The sequence below is a fragment of the Populus alba genome, chromosome 2, assembly GCF_005239225.2.
Source record: "Populus alba chromosome 2, ASM523922v2, whole genome shotgun sequence".
In the NCBI taxonomy this organism is placed as follows: Eukaryota; Viridiplantae; Streptophyta; class Magnoliopsida; order Malpighiales; family Salicaceae; genus Populus; species Populus alba.
In genome coordinates this window covers 8225804-8245801 of record NC_133285.1, presented here as the reverse complement: position 1 = coordinate 8245801, position 19998 = coordinate 8225804, and the positions used below count along the sequence as shown (strand labels likewise).

General features: G+C 33.4%; 2 protein-coding genes across 3 annotated transcripts; one reads left to right on the top strand and one right to left on the bottom strand.

Moving 5' to 3' along the window:
* Window positions 1-2763: 2763 nt before the first annotated feature.
* Window positions 2764-5572, top strand: LOC118057749 (remorin). Its single transcript, XM_035070423.2, has 5 exons — window positions 2764-3118; window positions 3950-3997; window positions 4328-4415; window positions 4820-4901; window positions 5141-5572. Exons 1-5 carry the CDS (start codon window positions 2941-2943, stop codon window positions 5333-5335), a joined length of 591 nt encoding a protein of 196 aa, XP_034926314.1. The 5' UTR covers window positions 2764-2940; the 3' UTR covers window positions 5336-5572.
* Window positions 5573-6221: 649 nt separating this feature from the next.
* On the bottom strand, window positions 6222-14940 carry LOC118057748 (transcription factor MYB17). Of its 2 annotated transcripts, none has more exons than XM_035070421.2 (3): window positions 14364-14940; window positions 13351-13480; window positions 6222-7189 (listed from the first exon to the last, which is right to left on the bottom strand). In XM_035070421.2, the coding sequence occupies exons 1-3, from the start codon at window positions 14494-14496 to the stop codon at window positions 6532-6534; spliced, it is 921 nt and encodes a 306-aa protein (XP_034926312.1). In that variant the 5' UTR covers window positions 14497-14940; the 3' UTR covers window positions 6222-6531. The 2 variants fall into 2 exon arrangements, with proteins under 2 accessions (XP_034926312.1, XP_034926313.1); XM_035070422.2 differs by lacking the exon at window positions 14364-14940 and adding an exon at window positions 7931-8306 and having other exon boundaries at window positions 13351-13484.
* Window positions 14941-19998: the final 5058 nt, after the last annotated feature.

Below are 19998 nucleotides of genomic sequence, written 5' to 3'. Positions count from 1 at the left end.
GTCATTGGAATAGTCTTGGTAGGAGTTTCTTTCCAATGCTACACGTGGTGGCAATGACACTTTGGTGAGGAATGAAACTTTGGTGAGGCTAGTGATTCTTTTTTTTTTTTTCCAATTATAGTCCCTTTAGTTTAAATATTTTTGAAAACAAAAAATCTAAACATTTTTTTATATAAAATTAAGCAACAACTCAGTGATGAAATTATTGTTTTTTACTTTATAAAAACCTCACAGTTAGCCTATCAAAACAAATTATCAAAGGCAATCTCAAAAAAAAGTAAAACAAAAAATTGATTAAAAAAAGGGAGAAAAAAAACCAAGTGCTAATCCATAGTAGGATTGTGTGGGCGTGCATAGTAGTTGAAACGGAAAAATGCCTATCTCATTTTATTTTTTATTATATATATAATTAATTAAATAAATTTAATTAATCTCTCTGAAAAAAGAAGTGAGTAGCAACTTGAATCCGATACCGTAGGATGAAAGAGCATCCTTCTTGGGCCCCTAGCGCGTGAATCAACCTGCTGGCCAGGATGTCATAAAAGATGGTCCAACCCAAAAAGTTAGGTATCTTAGAGTTGAAGTTTTAAGTCGCAAAGCTCAGTACAAATAACAGCCTGGCTGGCATGAGTTAAAACATTTATTATCGTTTTTTTAAAATAATTTTTATTTAAAAATATATTAAAATAATATTTTTTATTTTTAAAAAATTATTTTTAATATTTTCATGAAGTACGATTTTGAAATGCAAATAAAACTAGTCGTTGGAACCCCCAACAATTGTAGACGGCACGAAGTGTTTGAAGATGGATTTCTTTCGTCCTGACCTGACTCCCGGACGTCGAGGACAAAAACCTCCACCTCCGTTGATAAACAAATAAAAAAAATCGGGCATGGACGTTGTTTCTCGAGTCTGAATGATACTTTAGTCTTTCGAACCATTAAAACTCTATTTGGGAGGATTTTAATTCCTGGATTTGAATGACAAGCAATTGTGTTTCGTTTATCCTCGGGGAAAGGGAAATCTTGTCAAATTACAACGGCTCTCGAGTCTTGAGGAGTATCGTCGATCATAGTAACAGAGCATGAGGTGAGGTGCATTGTTTCTAATTCTAGTTTGTCGAGCCAAACTAAAGTTGGGAGTGGGACAGTGCCACTGTACTCGAGCCGAAAGTCTCATCAATGTGCTCACTGCAATTCAATAAATCCACCACCGTTTCTCATCCAAAATCTTAAAATATTTGGGAGTATTGTTGTGATGATTTTTTTAATTTGTTTTTATTTAATAATATATTAAAATATTATATTTTTTATTTTTTGAAAATTATTTTTAATATCAATATATTATAATATTTAAAAATATTAATTTAAAATAAATAAATAAAATTTAAATTTTTTTAAAATAAAAAGAAATAGGGCTTAACATAATTATTATTTTTTCTTTTATTTTTCCACCATCAAGTCCTTTCACTTGCAATCTGTCTTCTCGCTAGCCTTAGAGTGGTCTATGCTACCCTAATTAGTAAAACGATGTTCTTTTACTCGACACATGCTGGAGCATAAAAAACACCACATCCACTCCACTTGATTTCGGAATTCAACCCTAGCCAGTTGACGAGCTGAGAAGAGAAATACATAAATAGGATAGGCTCGACTTGGCCCCCAATCCATAACAGTTTCTCAATTGGATCCCAAGATTTTTATTTCAACAATTGAGTCCCTAATGTACTAAGAGATCCTCGATTCCATCCTTCTGTCAGCAAGAATATCTACCGTTTATTTTTTGAAGAAAGGGTACAAATAGGGATCCTTGGACACATTTGAGACCCGATTGGTTTAAAATATAGATTAGGAGCCCAATTGAGAAAAGATTTGTAATCCGGGGACAAATATGAAGTTACCCAGTAGAAAACTGTTAGATTTTAATTATGATTATGGTATTGCATTCCCAGACTATCGCTAACAATCCAATTAAAGTATATATTCCCAAAAAAAAGAAGAGGAAATTCAATCAAAGAAGATGATTAAGCATGACAAGGCAGTAGGGCATGCAAATTAACATCTTTGGTCTTCAAAAGCAGATTCAATGGTGTGCTTTGCCAGTTAGTCATCACTCATCGGCAAAATCCTCCACATGACAGCAGTGAAAGCAACCGCCCATCTTGGGGTCCCACGCCGCACATGCTCGCCAGCCAGCAGGCATCCGGTGGCCTTTTGTTAGCTCCACGATTAACGATCATAATCTAAAAGAGATTAAAACGGTAACATGCCACTTGGAAAACCCCACATTATTAATCTCACGACATACCAAATCTACGAGGAGAAATATTACATGGGTAATTCTATAGTTGTTGGCAGCACTTTGCAGCAACAGAGTGAGTTTTGGACCCAGGGCGTCGAAGACGATGAAGCATGGGGTGCAAGCGTACAGGCAATATATTCAAAATCAAAAGTATCCCATCAAGATAGGTTTTTTTGGGTCTCCGACAGTAGAGGTGTTGGCAATAAAACTATGACACTTGTCATATTTTATTTCCAATCAATGTCTTCAGGCTTATGCTTTAAACTGGGCCCCGCTTCCTCGGACAATCATTTCACCCGTTTTGTATTTATCCGCTCTACGTCGCCGTATCAGATGCCGACATCACTCCTTGTTACGCGCCTCTCTTTACCTGTTTTACCTGTCGCCCAAAAGCAATTTTTCCACGCTTCCTACGCGAATGTGTCTTTATGCCTGCTTTACACACCCACCGCTGGATCGAGAAAATCACCTCTCTTGTGTTCTAATCAACGGTTCATAAATCAACAGTAAAATAACTGGCAGTGATGCGACACACGTTGTTTGCAGCTATAAAGGACACGAGATAATATTATTGACGTTGCCAAATAGAGATTTTTTCGAGCTAGCTTTATAGTTGAAGAGAAGCTGAAGAGGGAGAGATGGCAGAGCAGGAGGTGAAGAAGGTAGAGGCTGTAACGCCCGTGGCTCCAGCTCCAGTGGAAACTAAAGGTGATGTGGCCGATGGGAAAGTTACGGCTCCACCACCTCCAGTGGCTGCAGAGAAAGAGAAGGCAGCCACTGCTGCTGAGGAATCAAAAGCTCTTGCTGTTGTTGAAAGTAAGTTCTTTGTCCCTGATTCTTTATTTATTTTTCAGGAGAATAATGAGAAACCAAATTAAACTCGTGTTCATTTTCTCTTGAAATGATGGATGTGATTAGGAGTTTTTAGTGAGGTTGGAATGGAAATGGCTGAATTTGGTAGTTTTTAATTTTATTGATTTTGTGTTTAGAAGTTGGTATAATTAATATGATATTGACTTGAAAACTTTATTTTCAGAAATAAATCGATCAATTTCGAATTCTGATTTTTCTTTCTTCTAATGGCTATGTCTTGATAACGCTACATGGAGTTTTTTTTTTCCTCTTTGTTTTGGAAGTTTATTTTCGCTTTCTGTGTCTATCTGTCTCGGCTTTTATTCTTTAAGAAAAAAAAAAACTGTAAGTAAAGTTTCTAAATAGACGTGGCTAGCTTAAATTTTAGATTAAAATAGTTTTTTATATATATATAATATTAGAGCCTCACATGTCTAGATTTCACAGCTATCATTTTAATTAATAAAAATCAAGCAGAGTTTCAGGTCAAATAACTTCTATTTTACATATGTATTAGGGATAATACATCCCAAGGTGTTAAGAATACATTTCATGACTTAATGTATCCCAGGGTTGATCACGAGGTCTAAACCCTGTTGCTTTGTCAAAAATTTCTTTTTTTCCTTGTAATTTGATTATTGTGTGCATTGCTTGTTCGAACTAAAATAGGGTGTTGGTGACTGAACATAAAAAAAAAAAAAAAAATTCTTTTTATATGAATCACATCCTCAACAACCTAAGTTTACCATCCATGTGAATCTTTAGCTGCTTCTAATTATTTTCTGTTTTTGGCAGAGACAGAACCTGCTCCGAAGAAGGTTTCAGGCGGATCAATTGACAGAGGTACTTGTAGTTGCCAAAACTCCTCCTTAATCCTATTCCCATCTTCCATGACATGGTAGTCACTAAGAGTAATGGAGCATTAGGATGTTCTTTGGAAAATGAAGGAGTTCATTTCTGGCTGAATTCTCTTGTACTGACTGAGGGATTCTGTCCAGTTTTAGTCCATTGTCATCTTTTGGGAATTTCTTACGGGCAGTTTTGAGATTGTTTATTGTTTATATATATCCTAACTTCTTGAGCAGACCACAATTAAGAAATTCATTTTGCATAGGGAGAGTAGGTTTAATGTTCGCCAAGCAATGACCTGACGTTTGATGTTTTGTTCTTCAGATGTAGCTCTTGCTGACCTTGAAAAGGAAAAGAGACTTTCCTTTATCAAGGCATGGGAAGACAGCGAGAAAACTAAAGCCGAGAACAAGTAAGGTTTTCTCGTCCCTCTCACTCTTTGCTTTGAGTTTACAGAATACTTTGCTTGCTTTGTGCGTACAAGTGGGGTTTACTGTAATGCTTTATTTAATCTCATTAAGAAAACCTCTCGAAAAACATTTAGACCTCAATTCCTTTTTCAGTATGGCATTTAAAACACACATTATATATGTGTGTGTGTGTGTGTGTGTGTACAAGTAGAGCAAGGATCAGTCCTCTATTTGACCTAAAAATACTGAAAGTTGAAGAATTGGAACTGATTTTGTGCATTAAACAATTGACCAAGTCTTTTTTCTGGCGCGGTAAATTTTGAGGGGTACTGTTTAACTTTTTCTCTGTTTTCTAAATGATTTGGAAGAAGTTGATTGCTGACAAATTGCACGTGCTGATTAACAGGTCTCAGAAAAATCTCTCTGCTGTTGCTGCCTGGGAGAACAGCAAAAAGGCAGCTCTGGAAGCCAAACTGAGAAAGAAGGAGGTAACTGAACTCTTGCCATCTTGGTTCTTTGTTAATTTCTGAAATTCTTTTGATGCTATGGTGCATAGTTTTCCGAGTGACTTACAATCCCTCGCCCCACCCAGTTAAAACATCCTTGTAACAATCTCGGGATGATTGAGGCTTTAAAATTAAGAAATTGACGGGTTACTATCCTGCCATTTATACTGTGGTTCTTTTAGCATTTTGGAATCCACATTAACAAAATAAGTTGCCGACAGGAAAAACTGGAGAAGCAAAAGGCAGAATATGCAGAGAAAATGAAAAACAGGATTGCTTTAATTCACAAAGAAGCTGAGGAAAAGAAGGCAATTGTGGAAGCCAAACGCGGGGAAGAGGTCTTAAAGGCAGGGGAGACGGCTGCAAAATACCGTGCCACCGGGCAAACCCCTAAGAAGCTCCTTGGTTGCTTCTGAAGTCGCAACTGTAGGAGCCTAGCATGGAAGCGGAAAGTTGAATCATAATTCTTCCTCTGCATGTAGTGTTTTTAACTCCTTGTTTTTCTTGCTTGCTTGTTATTATTATTATTTTTTTCCCACATGGTTTCATGTCTTCTTTCATTAAACATCAGCAAATTTAAATATTCAGAGTGTTTATTATGTATAGGAATACAATATTTGATCTGTGAGAAACAAGCTTAACATGTTTGTGAAGTTGGCTTCTCTTGGCATACTAGTGAGGTTGCCTTGTCGAACACATCCTTTTCATATTTTTCGGTATCTTCGGAAAGCTAATGACTGATGAGAAGTCACAGAGAGAATTTTTCCTTATATTTGGTGACACTAAGCCATTATTTATTGCCAAGTTGATTTCTGAAACATTATATTGTTAAATAATATTTATGTATTTTTATTTATTAAGAGTAGAATAGTTTTTTCAATTTAACTTATATATACTTTATTTGTATTTAGATTAAGACTATGCACTCATAATATACAGTTTATTCAGAATTCTAGTTTTTTTTTTTTATATTTAATCTTAATTATTTCAAGATATACCATCACAACTACGTCTATACAAAATCGAAAGGCTGTGTTTTGATCCTTCAATAGTATCCTTCCCTTTCGGAACATAACTACTAGCCTACCATATTGCTATGGCAGGGTAAAGGGCTAGCATAAACAGATGATTCCTACACAGTACAGTTTCCACCTAAATAAATATTATCGAGTCCAAAATCACAATTAACATAATCATGCCAATATCTTCACAAAACAGTCATAACCTGGTGCAGCTTGGTGCAGATAGATTTCTAATGGATAGTAGAAACAATTATCCTGGAAATATGAGTTTAGCATCGCATATATAGCATAGTTGCGAAACTAAACCTGGAAGTTTAGGTCACAAAGTATATATGTAATTAGCAAGTTATCGAGTAAATAAAACTAGGAAAGGAAATTCTAACATCGCCATCTGTAACTGTAACTGTAGGCTGAAAAACTACCCACAGTTGCCGCTGGCTAGGTTCTTAACTTTCTTTGCTCTTAAACTAGCTTCAGAAATTGCAGTGCCAAAAAAAGAGAGCATATGAACATCCTGGCAAAAGAAGATTCATTATACACAGCAACATTTTCGTGCATGCTTCATAGAGGGCATATCATGGAGGGTCCAGTCAACATCGCAGATGAGTGGCATAGCTGTCAATAGTTTTATCTAAGAAGCTCATGTCGTTGTTAATGGGGAAATCCAACAGAAGTTGTAATGTGGAGTCTGTTAAATCCTCCAATTCAGCTGCTGAACTTGAATCAGACCCAGCCAGCACATCTTCTGCGTAGGATTTGGGGCTTTTCCACTCCATATCTTCATTTTGATTGCTTGCTGTGGCAGGGGACCGTGATAAGTTGGGGATAATATCTGCAGTGATAGCTGAAATTGATCCACATTTTATCGACGAAGATGCCTGAGAAACAGGACTTTGGCATGCAGTTTTATTGTCTCCCATGTTGATCCTTCGAAAGGATTCCCCAACTTCAGAGTTCCATATGCGCAGAAAGTGATCACAGTCAATTTTTTCCACCATCGGTGGAAGGAAGAGTGAGGACTCCCTCGAGAGGCGTTTCTCGGCTTCCAGCCGAGCACTCTCCCACTGCGCCATATGGCGAGTAGCTGGGGATGCAGGTCCTTTAATGACTGGTCCACGGGATGAAAAGGGCTCATGAGTTTGGGGATCAATTCCCAGGCAAAGAAGGCGCTTTTTCAGGTGTGTATTCCACAAGTTCTTGATCTCGTTATCTGTTCTCCCTGGTAGTTGAGAAGCAATGGCCGCCCACCTGAATTTCATTGATGCAACACTTGCAAGAGTTAATTACAAAGTGCACGGGTCTATACCGCATATAAGCAACCAAACTCACTAAGAAGAAAGAAGAGTTCCAGGATTCAATTATCCCATTTGCATGAACAGAAACATAAATTCATCCTAGCTTGTATATATATGCATATTTAACATGACGGAAAAGACCAGTAAAATGTTGATGTGCTCCCAGGCTTAAAAATAGCTTAGGAATCCCATGTCATTGGTAGCAAACTCTTTCGTTAGTGTGCTAATAAAGCCATCAAGAAGAATCGAATCGTTGCTAGTCACAACAATATCATCAACATATAATAATAAATAAATTAAATTATCACCCTTGAAGACAATGAATAATAATGAATCAGTATGACCGGAAGAAAATCCAACATTCATAAGAAATAAGCTAAAACAATGAAACCAAGCCCGAGAAGCTTGTTTTAGCCCACAAGGTGTTTTATGGAGTCTACACATGTGGGATGTTGAGATTCAATATAATCGAGTGGTTGTTCTATGTATACATTTTCCTGCAGAAAACAATTAAGGAATGCATTCTTATCATCAAGTTGATTTGGAATTGTCAAAGATAAAACAACTCGAATGTGGAAGCCTTAACAACAGAGCTGAAAATGGCGGTAAAATCTAGAACCAGTAATTGAGTGTACCCCTATGCGACAAGTCAGGTTTTAAAACGATCCATAAAGCCATTTGATAAATACTTGACTCAAGAAACTCATTTAGAACCCGCAACATTTTTGTGAGTTGGTCGAGGTACCAGATCACATGTTTGATTTTGTTGAAGAGCCCGAATTTCATCATCCATTGCAGCTGCCCAACCTGGGTGTTTAGTGGCTGATTTGAAACCTTTAGGATCACGCATGGTAATCAGATAGTGAAAAGGGCCAGAATCTAGAACAGTGCAAACATGAGTTTGGTGTTTTGGTTTAAAAAAGGCAGCTTGAGTTTGCATAAGTTAGGTACCTAGCTAGGAGACTAGGGTCAGCAAGAGATGGATCCAACGATGATAGAGCCATGTAGGTTGGCTGTGAAGAGAATCTAGAGTCTTGTTCATATGCGAAAGATGGCTTTGTAATTGAATCCTGCAAAATAGATGGTGGCACAAAACTTGTAGATGTATCAGTTAAACAAGAGCGACACAGTAGTGATAAAGAATTGTGTTGCTATGAGGAATGGGCCTTAGAGTCTGTGGTGATGCTAGGAATTGGCTCAAGAAATGCATTAATAGAGAAACTAGATAGAGATCTAGAGCAAGCAAGTTCTGAAAAAGGATATTTGTGTTCATAAAAAAATACCATATCTACAGGTAAAGATTTGATTAGTTAAATGATCAAGGTAATGAAAACCATGACGAGACATGTTGTAGCCAAAGAAAACACATGAACAACTACAAGAAGTTAATTTGTGACGAGCAGATTGTAGGGAAAAACTAGACATCCAAATGGATGGGAATTAGAGTAAGATGGTGGTTTAACATACAATATCTCAAATGAAGACATGTTATGAAGTGTAAGAGCTGGCAACCGATTAATTATGAAAGTGACAGTGTTGAAGGCATCAACTTAGAATTTTAGGGGACATGAGATTAAAAAAGCATAACGAGTCCAGTTTTAGTTACATATTTATGACTGCATTTTACGCGACCACTTTATGATAGAGTATATATACAAGATATTTGATGATGAATTTCAAATTGAATTAAATGGTCTTGGAATTTGTGAATTATATATTCAGTTCCTCCATCACTTTGAAATTTCTTGATTTTAACTGAAAATTGATTCTCCATAAAACTTTAAAATTGAGTACAAATGCTAAAAAAAAAAATTGATTTGAATTTCAAATAATAAAGCCATATAAATCTTGAATAATCATCGACGAATATTATATAAAATTTAAAACCAAGATTTGAAGGGATTGTATATGGACACTCACAATCACAGCGAATAAGTTCTAATATAGATAAAGCAAGTTTATCATTAAGTTGAAAGAAAAGACGATGACTTTTAGCAAGCTAACAACTGGAGCAAATAGTAGAATTGGGAAGCTATGAAGTCATATATAACTGACAATATTTATATATAAAAAAAAATATATGATATTAGATACATGATAAACGAGCATGTCAAACATAAAAAGAAGCTCGTGGACAATAAGTAGAAGTAATAGAAATTAGAGAGTGATTAATGCGGATCAATGAACAAAAAGAATTAAAACAAGAAAGAAAGAAGCTAAGAATTAAAAGCAAAGAAAGGGAAAAGTTAAGAAGAAAAAAGAATCCAGGAAGGGAAAAGTCTTTTATTTTTATTTAATCATCAAAAATTGTCTCATAAACTATAAAAGAAACATTTAAATAGCATCACCTTCAAAGATCCACCTATTGGACTCAGCCCATCAATTACAACTATTTAACATAAATAACTCAAATAAATGAAATAAAACAATGAAATAGGACCAGATGAACTTAGTCTCCCGACCAAAGAGTGATAGGTTGGGTATTTCTATCTCGTCTCCGTCCATATACTCGTGTAATTTGCAATGTGGGTCTGGTGTCCCCACTAACTCTCACAGTGTTAGAGAAGCTCAACCATATCGAGTGTAGCTTTGGATGACTTTGATAGTACTCCCAAAGATTTGGATCAATCTATCGCAAAATATCTCTAGTGATTCAAGTGCAATCTGAATCAGGTCAGCCCACCTAACGAACTATAAATCATTGAACCTCATCATTCTTGTTATAAACAACTTGTTCATCCAGATTAACATATGTATTATCCTTTTATGTTGAGATCAAGGTGACAGGGGTAGAGGTAGAGTTTTTATTAGGATCATCAGAAGGGGAGTCAAAGGCATCTCAAAGGGATCATTTAAAATAGAATGTGGTTTCTAGTATGCAACTAGATCCTCAATGTTAAATGTAGAGCTAATGCAAAAATCAAATGGTAAATCAAGAACATAAGCATTTGAACCAACCCGTTGTAGAACTTTGAATGGTCGCGCACTACATACATGTAATTTTTTATTAAAGCCCAAAAGAAATTACTCGGGTCTAATCCATATCATAACAGTCTCCAACATTAAATTCATTATATCTTTTATGTAAATCAGCTTAAAGTTTATATGGTACATTACTTGTTTGAATCTGTTTAATGATCTCAACATGCAAATCCTTAACTCTATGTGCAAAAGATTCAGCTGACTCCGACATCCTAGCATAAAGAGAAATGTGAAAAAGGTTTAAAGGTTTCATAGGCTTGTAACCATGTACAACTTCAAAAGGACTCATACCTATTGACTTATTAACAGAGCTATTATAAGCAAATCAGGTCATAGGAAGAACCAAATCTCAATTCCTATTATTAATCACTCACTAGACATCTCAAAAGGTTGCCTAAACTTTCATTAACTATCTCAGTTTGACCATCAGTTTAGAGGTGGTAGGCACTAGAAAACTTCAACTTATTTCCCACCACATGCCAAAGGATTTTATAGAAATAACTCATAAATATAACATCCCTATCTGAGACTATGGTTTGGGATAGACCATACAACGACAATCTCATCAAAATAGAGTTTCGTAACTTTGGAAGCATATATGGTCTTAGTACAAGGGATAAAATGGGTCATCTAAAAGGAGGAGTCGACAACTACAAAAATATAATCATGCTTCTTTGTAGTATGTGGAAGCCCAAACATAAAATTCATACTTATATCTTTTCAAAGGCAAGTGGGAACAACCAACAGGGTGTAAAGCCCAGTGTTTTGTTTTCTATAATTAGCTAGTTGACATGTTCGACATTGACCTACCAACTTAGCTATATCTCTTTTCAAACTAGACTAAAAAAAATTGACGTTACGCCTCTTCAATGGTTTTATTTCTTTCAAAGCATCCTGAAAGACCTCCAGCATAAATCTCTCATATAAAAAAATCATACACTGATATATTTGGGATACAAAGCTTATTATCCCAAAACAAATACCTTTTCTAAATGTGATAATCATCTATATATCGATTATTCTCATTTGAGTCTCTAAATTCTGGGTGAGATTCATACTCCTTTTTGAGTCTCTCAAATCAAGTAACTTCAACATTCATTACGGATAACAGCATTACCCGATGACTCAAGGCATCTACTACCTTATTCTCCATTCCATATTAATGTTTCAAAACAAATGAATAGACTTACAAATACTCAACCCAAAAACAATACCTATGGTTGAGCTTCTTTTGGGAGTTGAGATAGTGAAGGGCCTCATGGTCGAAGTAAAGAACAAACTCCTGTGGTAGAAAATAATGTCACCAATAGAGCAAGTCCTAAACCATCGCATAAAATTCTTTATCATAGGTTAAGTACTTTTGTTTGGCCTCGTTAAGTTTCACACTAAAGTAAGTTACAATGTGACATTTCTTACCAAGTACTCCACTTATACCAACTCTTGAGGCATTATATTCTACTTCAAATACCTTAGTAAAGTCGGGGAGCCGTATTACTAGGGCCTCCATCATCTTCTTTTTAACCTCCTTAAATGTCTTGTTAGTTTATTTACTCCATTGAAACTCACCTTGTTGCAAACAATCTACAAGAGGCAATGTGATGGTGTTAAATCCCTTAATAAAATGATGATAAAAAGTCACAAGCCCAAGAAAACTATGAACCTAGTGAATATTCTTAGGCTCAAACGAATCTACTATGGCTTGGCTTTTTAGGGATAAGTTGAGACACTCTAACATGACACTGTAAACCCAAAGAAAATCACTTGATCTATAAAGAATGAATATTTTTTTAACATTGGCAAACAAACTTTCCTTTCTTAGAGTGGTATTATACTTTAATAACATGATCTAAAGGCTCTTCCTTGATTTTTTATTATAAATAAGGATATCATTAAAATACACCACTGAGAATTTTCTCATAAATAGCCTAAGCACTTGTGTCGTTACTGTCATAAAAGTGTTTGGTACATTGAAAAAATCAAAATACATGACTAGCCACTCATACAATTCATTATTAGTTTTAAACGCAGTTTTCCATTCATATCTTTAACATATTCTAATTTGATGATATCCATTCTTCAAGTTAATCCTAGAAAAAACTTAGCCCCGCGTCATCATATCTAAGCATGTCATACAATCTAGGAATAGAAAAATAATACTTGATTTATTATAATCCTATTGATAACTCGAATATCTAGACACATTCTTCATGATCCATTTGTCAAGGTCATCAACAAGTCTGCCCATAACAGCCAACTGATCACAGGTGGCTTTGAATTCTCAAGAAAATTCTACAACACTACGTGAGTTCTTCTTCATGTGTTACAAGTCACCTTTTAGACATAGCTCATGAGATTTAGAACGATGATTGAAAATGGTCTCCAACATAGACTGAACTTCATGATAGGAATGTAATCCAACCTCAACAGATATGGCACCCTCGGTTAAGGAAGAAAGTAAAAAGCTTAGCACAAATTGGTCCATTTATAACTACTTATCAAGTTCTGGATTTTCTGAACCAGAAGCATCAGTTGCAGAAGGCATAACAACAAAACCATCAACATATCCAAAGCGATGTTGGGTCTATAATAGTGGTAGTACCTAACTACGCCAAAGGAGATAGCTAGAAAAATATAATTTAATGATTAAAAGGTGTTGAAGGACAAGGAGGAGAAAGATGTGTTAGAGGCTATGGAATTAAAGGAAGTGTTAGATGGCATGATACCATGAAAGGATTACGAAATCACCGCATCGTCTTTGTTGTGGTACTCTGGTTTTATTTATACTGGAGTTCTAGAGTTACAGGTATAGCAAAACACATTTAAATAAATACAAATTCAAGTATAGCTATCTATGATTATCTCCTATAATCAGGGAATTGTTATAAACATAATCTGAAGAGGATTCTGTAGATCCTTATATATAATAGATTCTAGTATAACTCTATTCTTAGCTCACCTATATTTAGAGAATTGGTTAGCCAAGAAGTGCTTCACTGCACACACTATATTCAGTCACAGTCCTAATGCTTTATTAGAAGAAAACAATTAATCTAAGCCACTTTTTTCCATTAAATTAATTATGAATTACTTAAGCATTATATATATATATTTTTTCATATAGTTAGAAACTACCTGTTTCCAAGAATGCCATGAAGCTGAATGACAAGCTTCTCCTCCTCGAGAGTAAAGGGACCCCGTTTTATATCAGGCCTGAGGTAGTTCGTCCATCTAAGCCTGCAACTCTTTCCACAGCGAAGAAGACCTGCAAAACGAAGAAAAGAGTTACAAGGGATCAGAGTCCATTTAAGATGAATGCGGTTTTTGGGAAAACTATAAATGAAATATTTTATTATTATTTTTATATATATATCTAATAAGTTACTCAAAGATTTTTATTTTTTTTGTAAGTGAAAGTAATCTTTATTTTATAAAATATAATTAGCAAATATGCATTATATATTTTTCAAGATTTTTATTAAATGAAAGTTTTGTACCATTTTCCAAGTTACCTGAGCTTAAGCAGATTTTGCATGGAACTTATTATTTTTGCAGATATGATCGATCAAGCAGGAAGTTTAAGTACAGAAAGTTTCAAGAAAGAAAATTTATAAAGGGTCAATATCCTCTCCTGAAGTGGGCAGATTCCTATCAACACAACAGAAAACATCCCTATAGCAGACAAGTTAATTTCGTACAAGTAAGGAGTTGATAATAACGAAGATCAAGACAAAGAAAGATATCAGTAAATTAATTGTAGTTTTGAGTGTTAAATAGTCATGTGAAGTAATCAATTCCCATCTGGTTGTGAACATCCAGATAAACATTGCCCAGTAAACAGCGACAACATCAATTCATCAGGAAGGAATGCAATACTGTGAAGTAGCTTGTAGAAACCACTTGAATATTCAAAGCATTTTACAATACCATAATAGTTCTACTATCCAAGTCCAACAAATATTCTATTTGACCCTACAAGTGCAACACATTATCAGCACTTTTGAAGCTGGTGATCACACACACACACACAAATATGTGTGTGTGTGTGTGTGTGTACAACTCCAAGAAAGCTAAAAACTAAGATCAATGCAACTTCAGCTTCCTAAATCAAAAGAAAGCAGAGGCTAGAGTTTAACTATATGAAATACCTGCGAGCTTAGGGAGAGAGCGCCAGCTGCCATGTCCATTCTTCTTGATGTAAGCAACAAGAAGCTCATCTTCTTCAGGTGTCCATGGCCCTTTCTTCAAACCCTTCTTATCACAACAAGGTGTCCTCCCCATCTCCTTGACCGAATCCTTCACTTTTTATTACGGCAACAATGTTCCAACAAATGCTAGGTGCTCACTCTTAATTCACCATGAATGTAAAAAAGCAAAAGCAATAGCCTGTAAAGTCCACACGCGCATACAAAGACATGCTTTTTCAAAGAGAGAAGCTTTGTCCTAGAGAGAGAGAAGCTATAAATTAAATGCTTGAGTGATCTTATCTAGGGAAATCGAAAGTGATAATTTACCGCGGGTTGTGCAAGGAAGGATTATCAGCAAGTTTCAAGCCGGCAATGCAATAAATACATGTATATATAAGTGTGGGTATTTATGCATGACAATTACAGGTATATTGTCCCATTTGAGAGAGGTCCTGTATCATCATGGAACCAAAAACTTGTACCAAGAACTATGAGGCAATTGAAGAGAGTTAATTAATATGGGGTTTCTTTTCTGTTTTTGACGTACATTTTTTATTGAAGAGAGTTAATTGAACAGAACAGGCAAGTGAGAGACAGAGAGAGGCATACAGTGAAGGTTGAAAGGGAAAGCATTAATGGTGAATTCTTGACAGCGAGAAAATTTATGGGGAAAGAGAGAAGTAATGGCGCTCACGATGACCTACACTGTACGGACAGACCATGATATGTTAACCCACTCATCCCCTCTAATTACTTTTCTTTTTCTTTTTCTTTTTAACCCGGGTGTCCGAGCTAACTTGCGCACCACAACTAATCCCCGAGCTCACTGAACATCATGCAAGCCCAGTGAACATGTAAGGCACCGCGGGGTGACAGGCGTACATAAGTGAAGCTTGAACCCTGGTGTAGAGGAAGGGAACAAGTTCCTTCAACTACTAGGTCACAACCCCACGTATCCTCTAATTACTTTCTTGAAACCGTAAATTGTAGTATTATATGTTGGGGTATAAAATTTTGATTGACAACCCGTGTTGGTATTATTATTATTATTATTATTATTATTTATTTATTTATGATAGAACGTTCTAATTAGCTTATATATATATATCTAAATTAATTTTTATAAATTTTAAAATTAATAACTAAGTAAATCTAGAATAATAATCAATATTATCAACTAGAGCGCTTGAACATAATACTAAAAAAAAAAACGAACTTCTTTGTTCCAAGTTTTTATTACTTGACTACGTACTAAATAGTTACCCGTATTATATTTTTGATAGATATGTTCGGGATGCTTATAGTAGTTTATTAGTTTTGATCTAGAGTATTTTTTTATTAAAAAATATATATTAAAATAATATTTTTTATTTTAAAAAAAATATTTTTAATATTAATATATCAAAATAATTTAAAAATATTAAAAAAATATGATTTCAACTGTGTTTTTTATAAAAAAATAGGTTTAATTAATGTGTACTATTTTTTTTTTTAAATGAGGTTTAATTAATGTGTAACTCTTAGCAAATAAAAAATTAAATCAACATTTCTAAGTTCAAGAAGAAAAATAAGCTAAATCAGCTTTTTAATACAAATAAATAAAACTTCTTATCCAATTATTAAATTAAAATAAAATTTAATTGATCGATTCTATATGCTTGATTTTTATGAATTTGACTGCAGAAATTAAGATCATGCTTAAATTAGACCTATAATTTATTTATTTTTCTTTATTTTCATAGTTATCTTTAAATTCATTTTCTAGGTCTTAGATTCTTATTTAACTTGAGTTTTCATTAATTTAATTAGATCGGTTTCCACTACTATTCAAAAAGTTTTATGTTATTTTTCATAAAAAATAATTATTATTAACATTAAAAATTTATCAAATCCAGCTATAATCTTGAAGCTTGAAAAAACCTATTTTAAAAGGACTAAATAACCTGGTTTTTTTTTCTCTCTACATATATGTTATGTTGTGTCATAAATCGATGATAGCGTGGTAGTATTTGTGCCAATAATTCAAAAAATAATAACCTTTTAAATTTAAGAATTAGGTTAGTTCCCAGTATAAATTAGCTTATATGATAATAATGTGCACACCGCTATTTCAATAACATATTTTTATGTAATAAACTCGGAAGTTATTAAAATGATAAACAAAAATCAAATTATCAAAAAAATTATAATTATAATAGTTACATTTCGTATTTTTCACTCGTAGATTGATAAGAGAGAGAGAGAGAGAGAGAGAGAGAGAGATGCATGTTCAGTTATCATGGAAGATATTAAATAAATCAAAAATAAGTTGGAGTTTTTTTTTCTTTTAAGATTCAAGAATGAACCGAGAAGGATTCTGAACATTTATAGCAGAATTTCAATTAAAATAAATTAATCATTCAATTGAAATATTATACTGACAGCTAGATCGTTGACTAGGATAGACCCGTTTTATTTAATGTGTGATGAATTCGTATAGATATGTATCACGTGGACTGCTTTTTGTGATAAAGAAACATAATAAATCTTACAAAAAAAAAAAATGAGAGGAAGCAATGCTCGATGTGCGGTATTAAATAAGCCTTAAATTTCAGGAATAAAAATGATAGGGTGTATATCTTTATGTGTAAGGTATTAAATAAGCCTTATATTTTAAGAATATTTATTCTTGAATTTTAAGTTTGTTAATATTATAGAATCTAAATATTTTTATCTTAAAAAATAAAAAATTATGAATCGTGATTTAAAAGATATTATACTCTCTAAACCTTGTTATTTTTATAATATATATATATATTTCAGTACATTAATAAAAAATAAATATTTTTTAAATATTATTAATGAAATAGTAAGTATGAAAAGTTTCTTAAAAGACTTCTTATATAAACCTATAAATATAGAAAAATCATACCTTAATATAAACAATTAATTTAGATGGAAAGCATGATGATTTATTATGTCTTTTAACACTTATATTACATAGAATTGTCTAGAATCAGATATAAAATCTTAAAATTTAATAATATTTAAGTTTTTTAGGTCTAGCATGTTTGTTAAACTCATATTATTTTAAAATTGATGAAATATTAAGTTTAAATACTTTAAATCTAGCATGTTAATCAAACTTACATTACTTTAAATTTAACCAAGTCAAAGCACCATAAATATTAGTATGTTTATAAGATCCATTTAATTTTTAAAAATATATTTATAAAAATCTTAACAAAACGTTAATTTTCGATCACAAGAGTCAACGTAAAATTAAATTCAACAACCGGACATGATGCTACTGCACCGAAATATGGAAGAACATGCAAGAAAAGAAAACTCGCCTCCTTTTCTTCTTCTTCTTACTATTTGGAAAGGCTAGCCAGCAGAGACTACTAGGTTTGTGGGTTTCAGTTTTTTCTTTTGCCACTTACACAAAATTTCAAGAGTTATCTGATAGCTAGCATGGCATTTAAGATGGGGCATGTGGGGCCCTTGATCATCACTCGTTTATGACCTTGCCATAAATCATAAAATAAAGATCCTTTCAGAGAAAAGAAGAAGAAGAAGATCATAAATGATGAATGCTTGTTGGTTTATTTGTATGTTTGCTGGAGAGGACGGCAAGAAGCCCATTAAAAAAATGTCAAAAATGGAGGCTGTGGCATGTCCTTTGAGCTGCAATAAATACAGTCATCAGCAAGTCAAAGAGACTCCAAAAGATCTCGCGGTTTGAGGTCCATGACTCCCTGGTTTTTGACTGACAGCTGCTGCAGTGCTTCCTCCGCAAATCAGCATTTTCAGACGCCTGGTGAATGCTGTGGCCTTGTATATGTTTACAGGCTGCACAGTAGAGGGTTTAGATAACTTGTAAGATTTTGGTATAGCTTCTCTCATTAAGATACGTCTTTTCAGGATAAAATCTGTTGTGAGTCTATGAACTCAAAATTTAAGGTCGGCGTCCATGGAAGCTCGCCGCTTCCAAGCCTCTCGACTGGGACTGTAATGATGCCAGTATTCCACATTAGCAGGAGTAAATGCAAAATATCTTACGTATGTTCTTGTGCTTTGTTGTTCTTACTGCGGATGCTGCATCATTACAAGCTTCAAACCAAGTTCAAATGTCGTTTTGAACTGTTCTTCTTTTTATTCTCTCGTTTCACGTCAAATCAAGTGATCGTAAAATCTGATGGGGCACAACAAGCTGTCAAAAAGACTCCAACGACTTGCTTACCATAACTATATATGAACTTGAGCAACGGTAGATACAGAGACAGACAAAGTATTTTGATGGGTTTTATTAAAAAACTTAAATTTCATTCCTATTTTTTCCGACCATGTTGGTTCATGATGCCAGGTGTTTTAGGGCTTGTTTAGAAATATAATTGTGTTGGTTTTTTAAAATATTTTTTATTTAAAATTAAAAAAAAATTTAAAAAAATATTTTTAAAACATAAAAATAAATAGGATTTTAATAATCACTTGTTATGGAACACTTTTTAAAGAAATTTGTGCTCATCATACATGGAGTGCATTTTTTTTATTCCTCCCTGATAATTAGGTTCTGTATGGTGTTGTGCGGTGTATATTTTATCTGAATTATAAATCTGAGAGTATAGTCTTGCACAAATTTCACTATATTTTTTTTAAAAAAAAAACTGGTAAAAACAAACTATAATTTATAGTTCTTTTAAATTTATTTTTAAAAATTATATTCATAAAAATTATTACAATATCAAACAGCTAGCAAACAAGTGTTTATACTTGAAGTATATTTTGTTTTTCATAAATTGCACATTTTTTGTATAAGTTATCCCACGTTAATGTTGGTTGTTTATTTTATTCTATTTATGGGCATCAAGCTTCTTGATATGTGTGTGTGTGTGTGGAGGGGGGGGGGGGTGCATTTTAAGGACAGATTTTACAGAAATCCATACCTTATGTGGTACAAAAAGATATTCTACATTTAAGCGTACAATAAATATAGATACACCACTGCTGTATTGTAAAACCTAGTGACTTCATGGGCTGACCTAAAGCAATTTCCAGGCTCGTAATTGACATGAATTACATTTGCTCAAACAAAAATAAAATAAAATGAATCACACATGTAATTAGTGGTTCATATGTGAAGACATAAATACAATCTCCGGTAAGGGAATAGCCTTTCTATTTTAATTAAAAAATTAAATATCCTTAAAAAATTAAATTTTAAAAAGAATAAAAAATAAAAAGAATTTTAGATAATCCAAGTTATATTCAAAACCAATGAAAAATCTTATAAAAATAAATAAAAAAATAAGGATTAATAGGAAAAAAAATTAAAGGATGATGAAATTATAAAAAAAAAACACAATCATAAAAATTAATTCAAAAAAAATAAATAACAATTAAAAGAAAAGTGATTAAATCTGATATATAAAAAAATTTAAAGGAGAATGAAATTGAGAAAAAAAATTAATTTTATAAATTGTTTAAAATAAAACAAATAATAATAAAAAAGAGTAGAGAATAAATGGAAAAGATAATTTAAAAATCTATTTTGAAAATTTATAGAGACAAACATGAAAATTAAAGAGAGAGAAAAGAAAAAAAAATGCCAAATTAG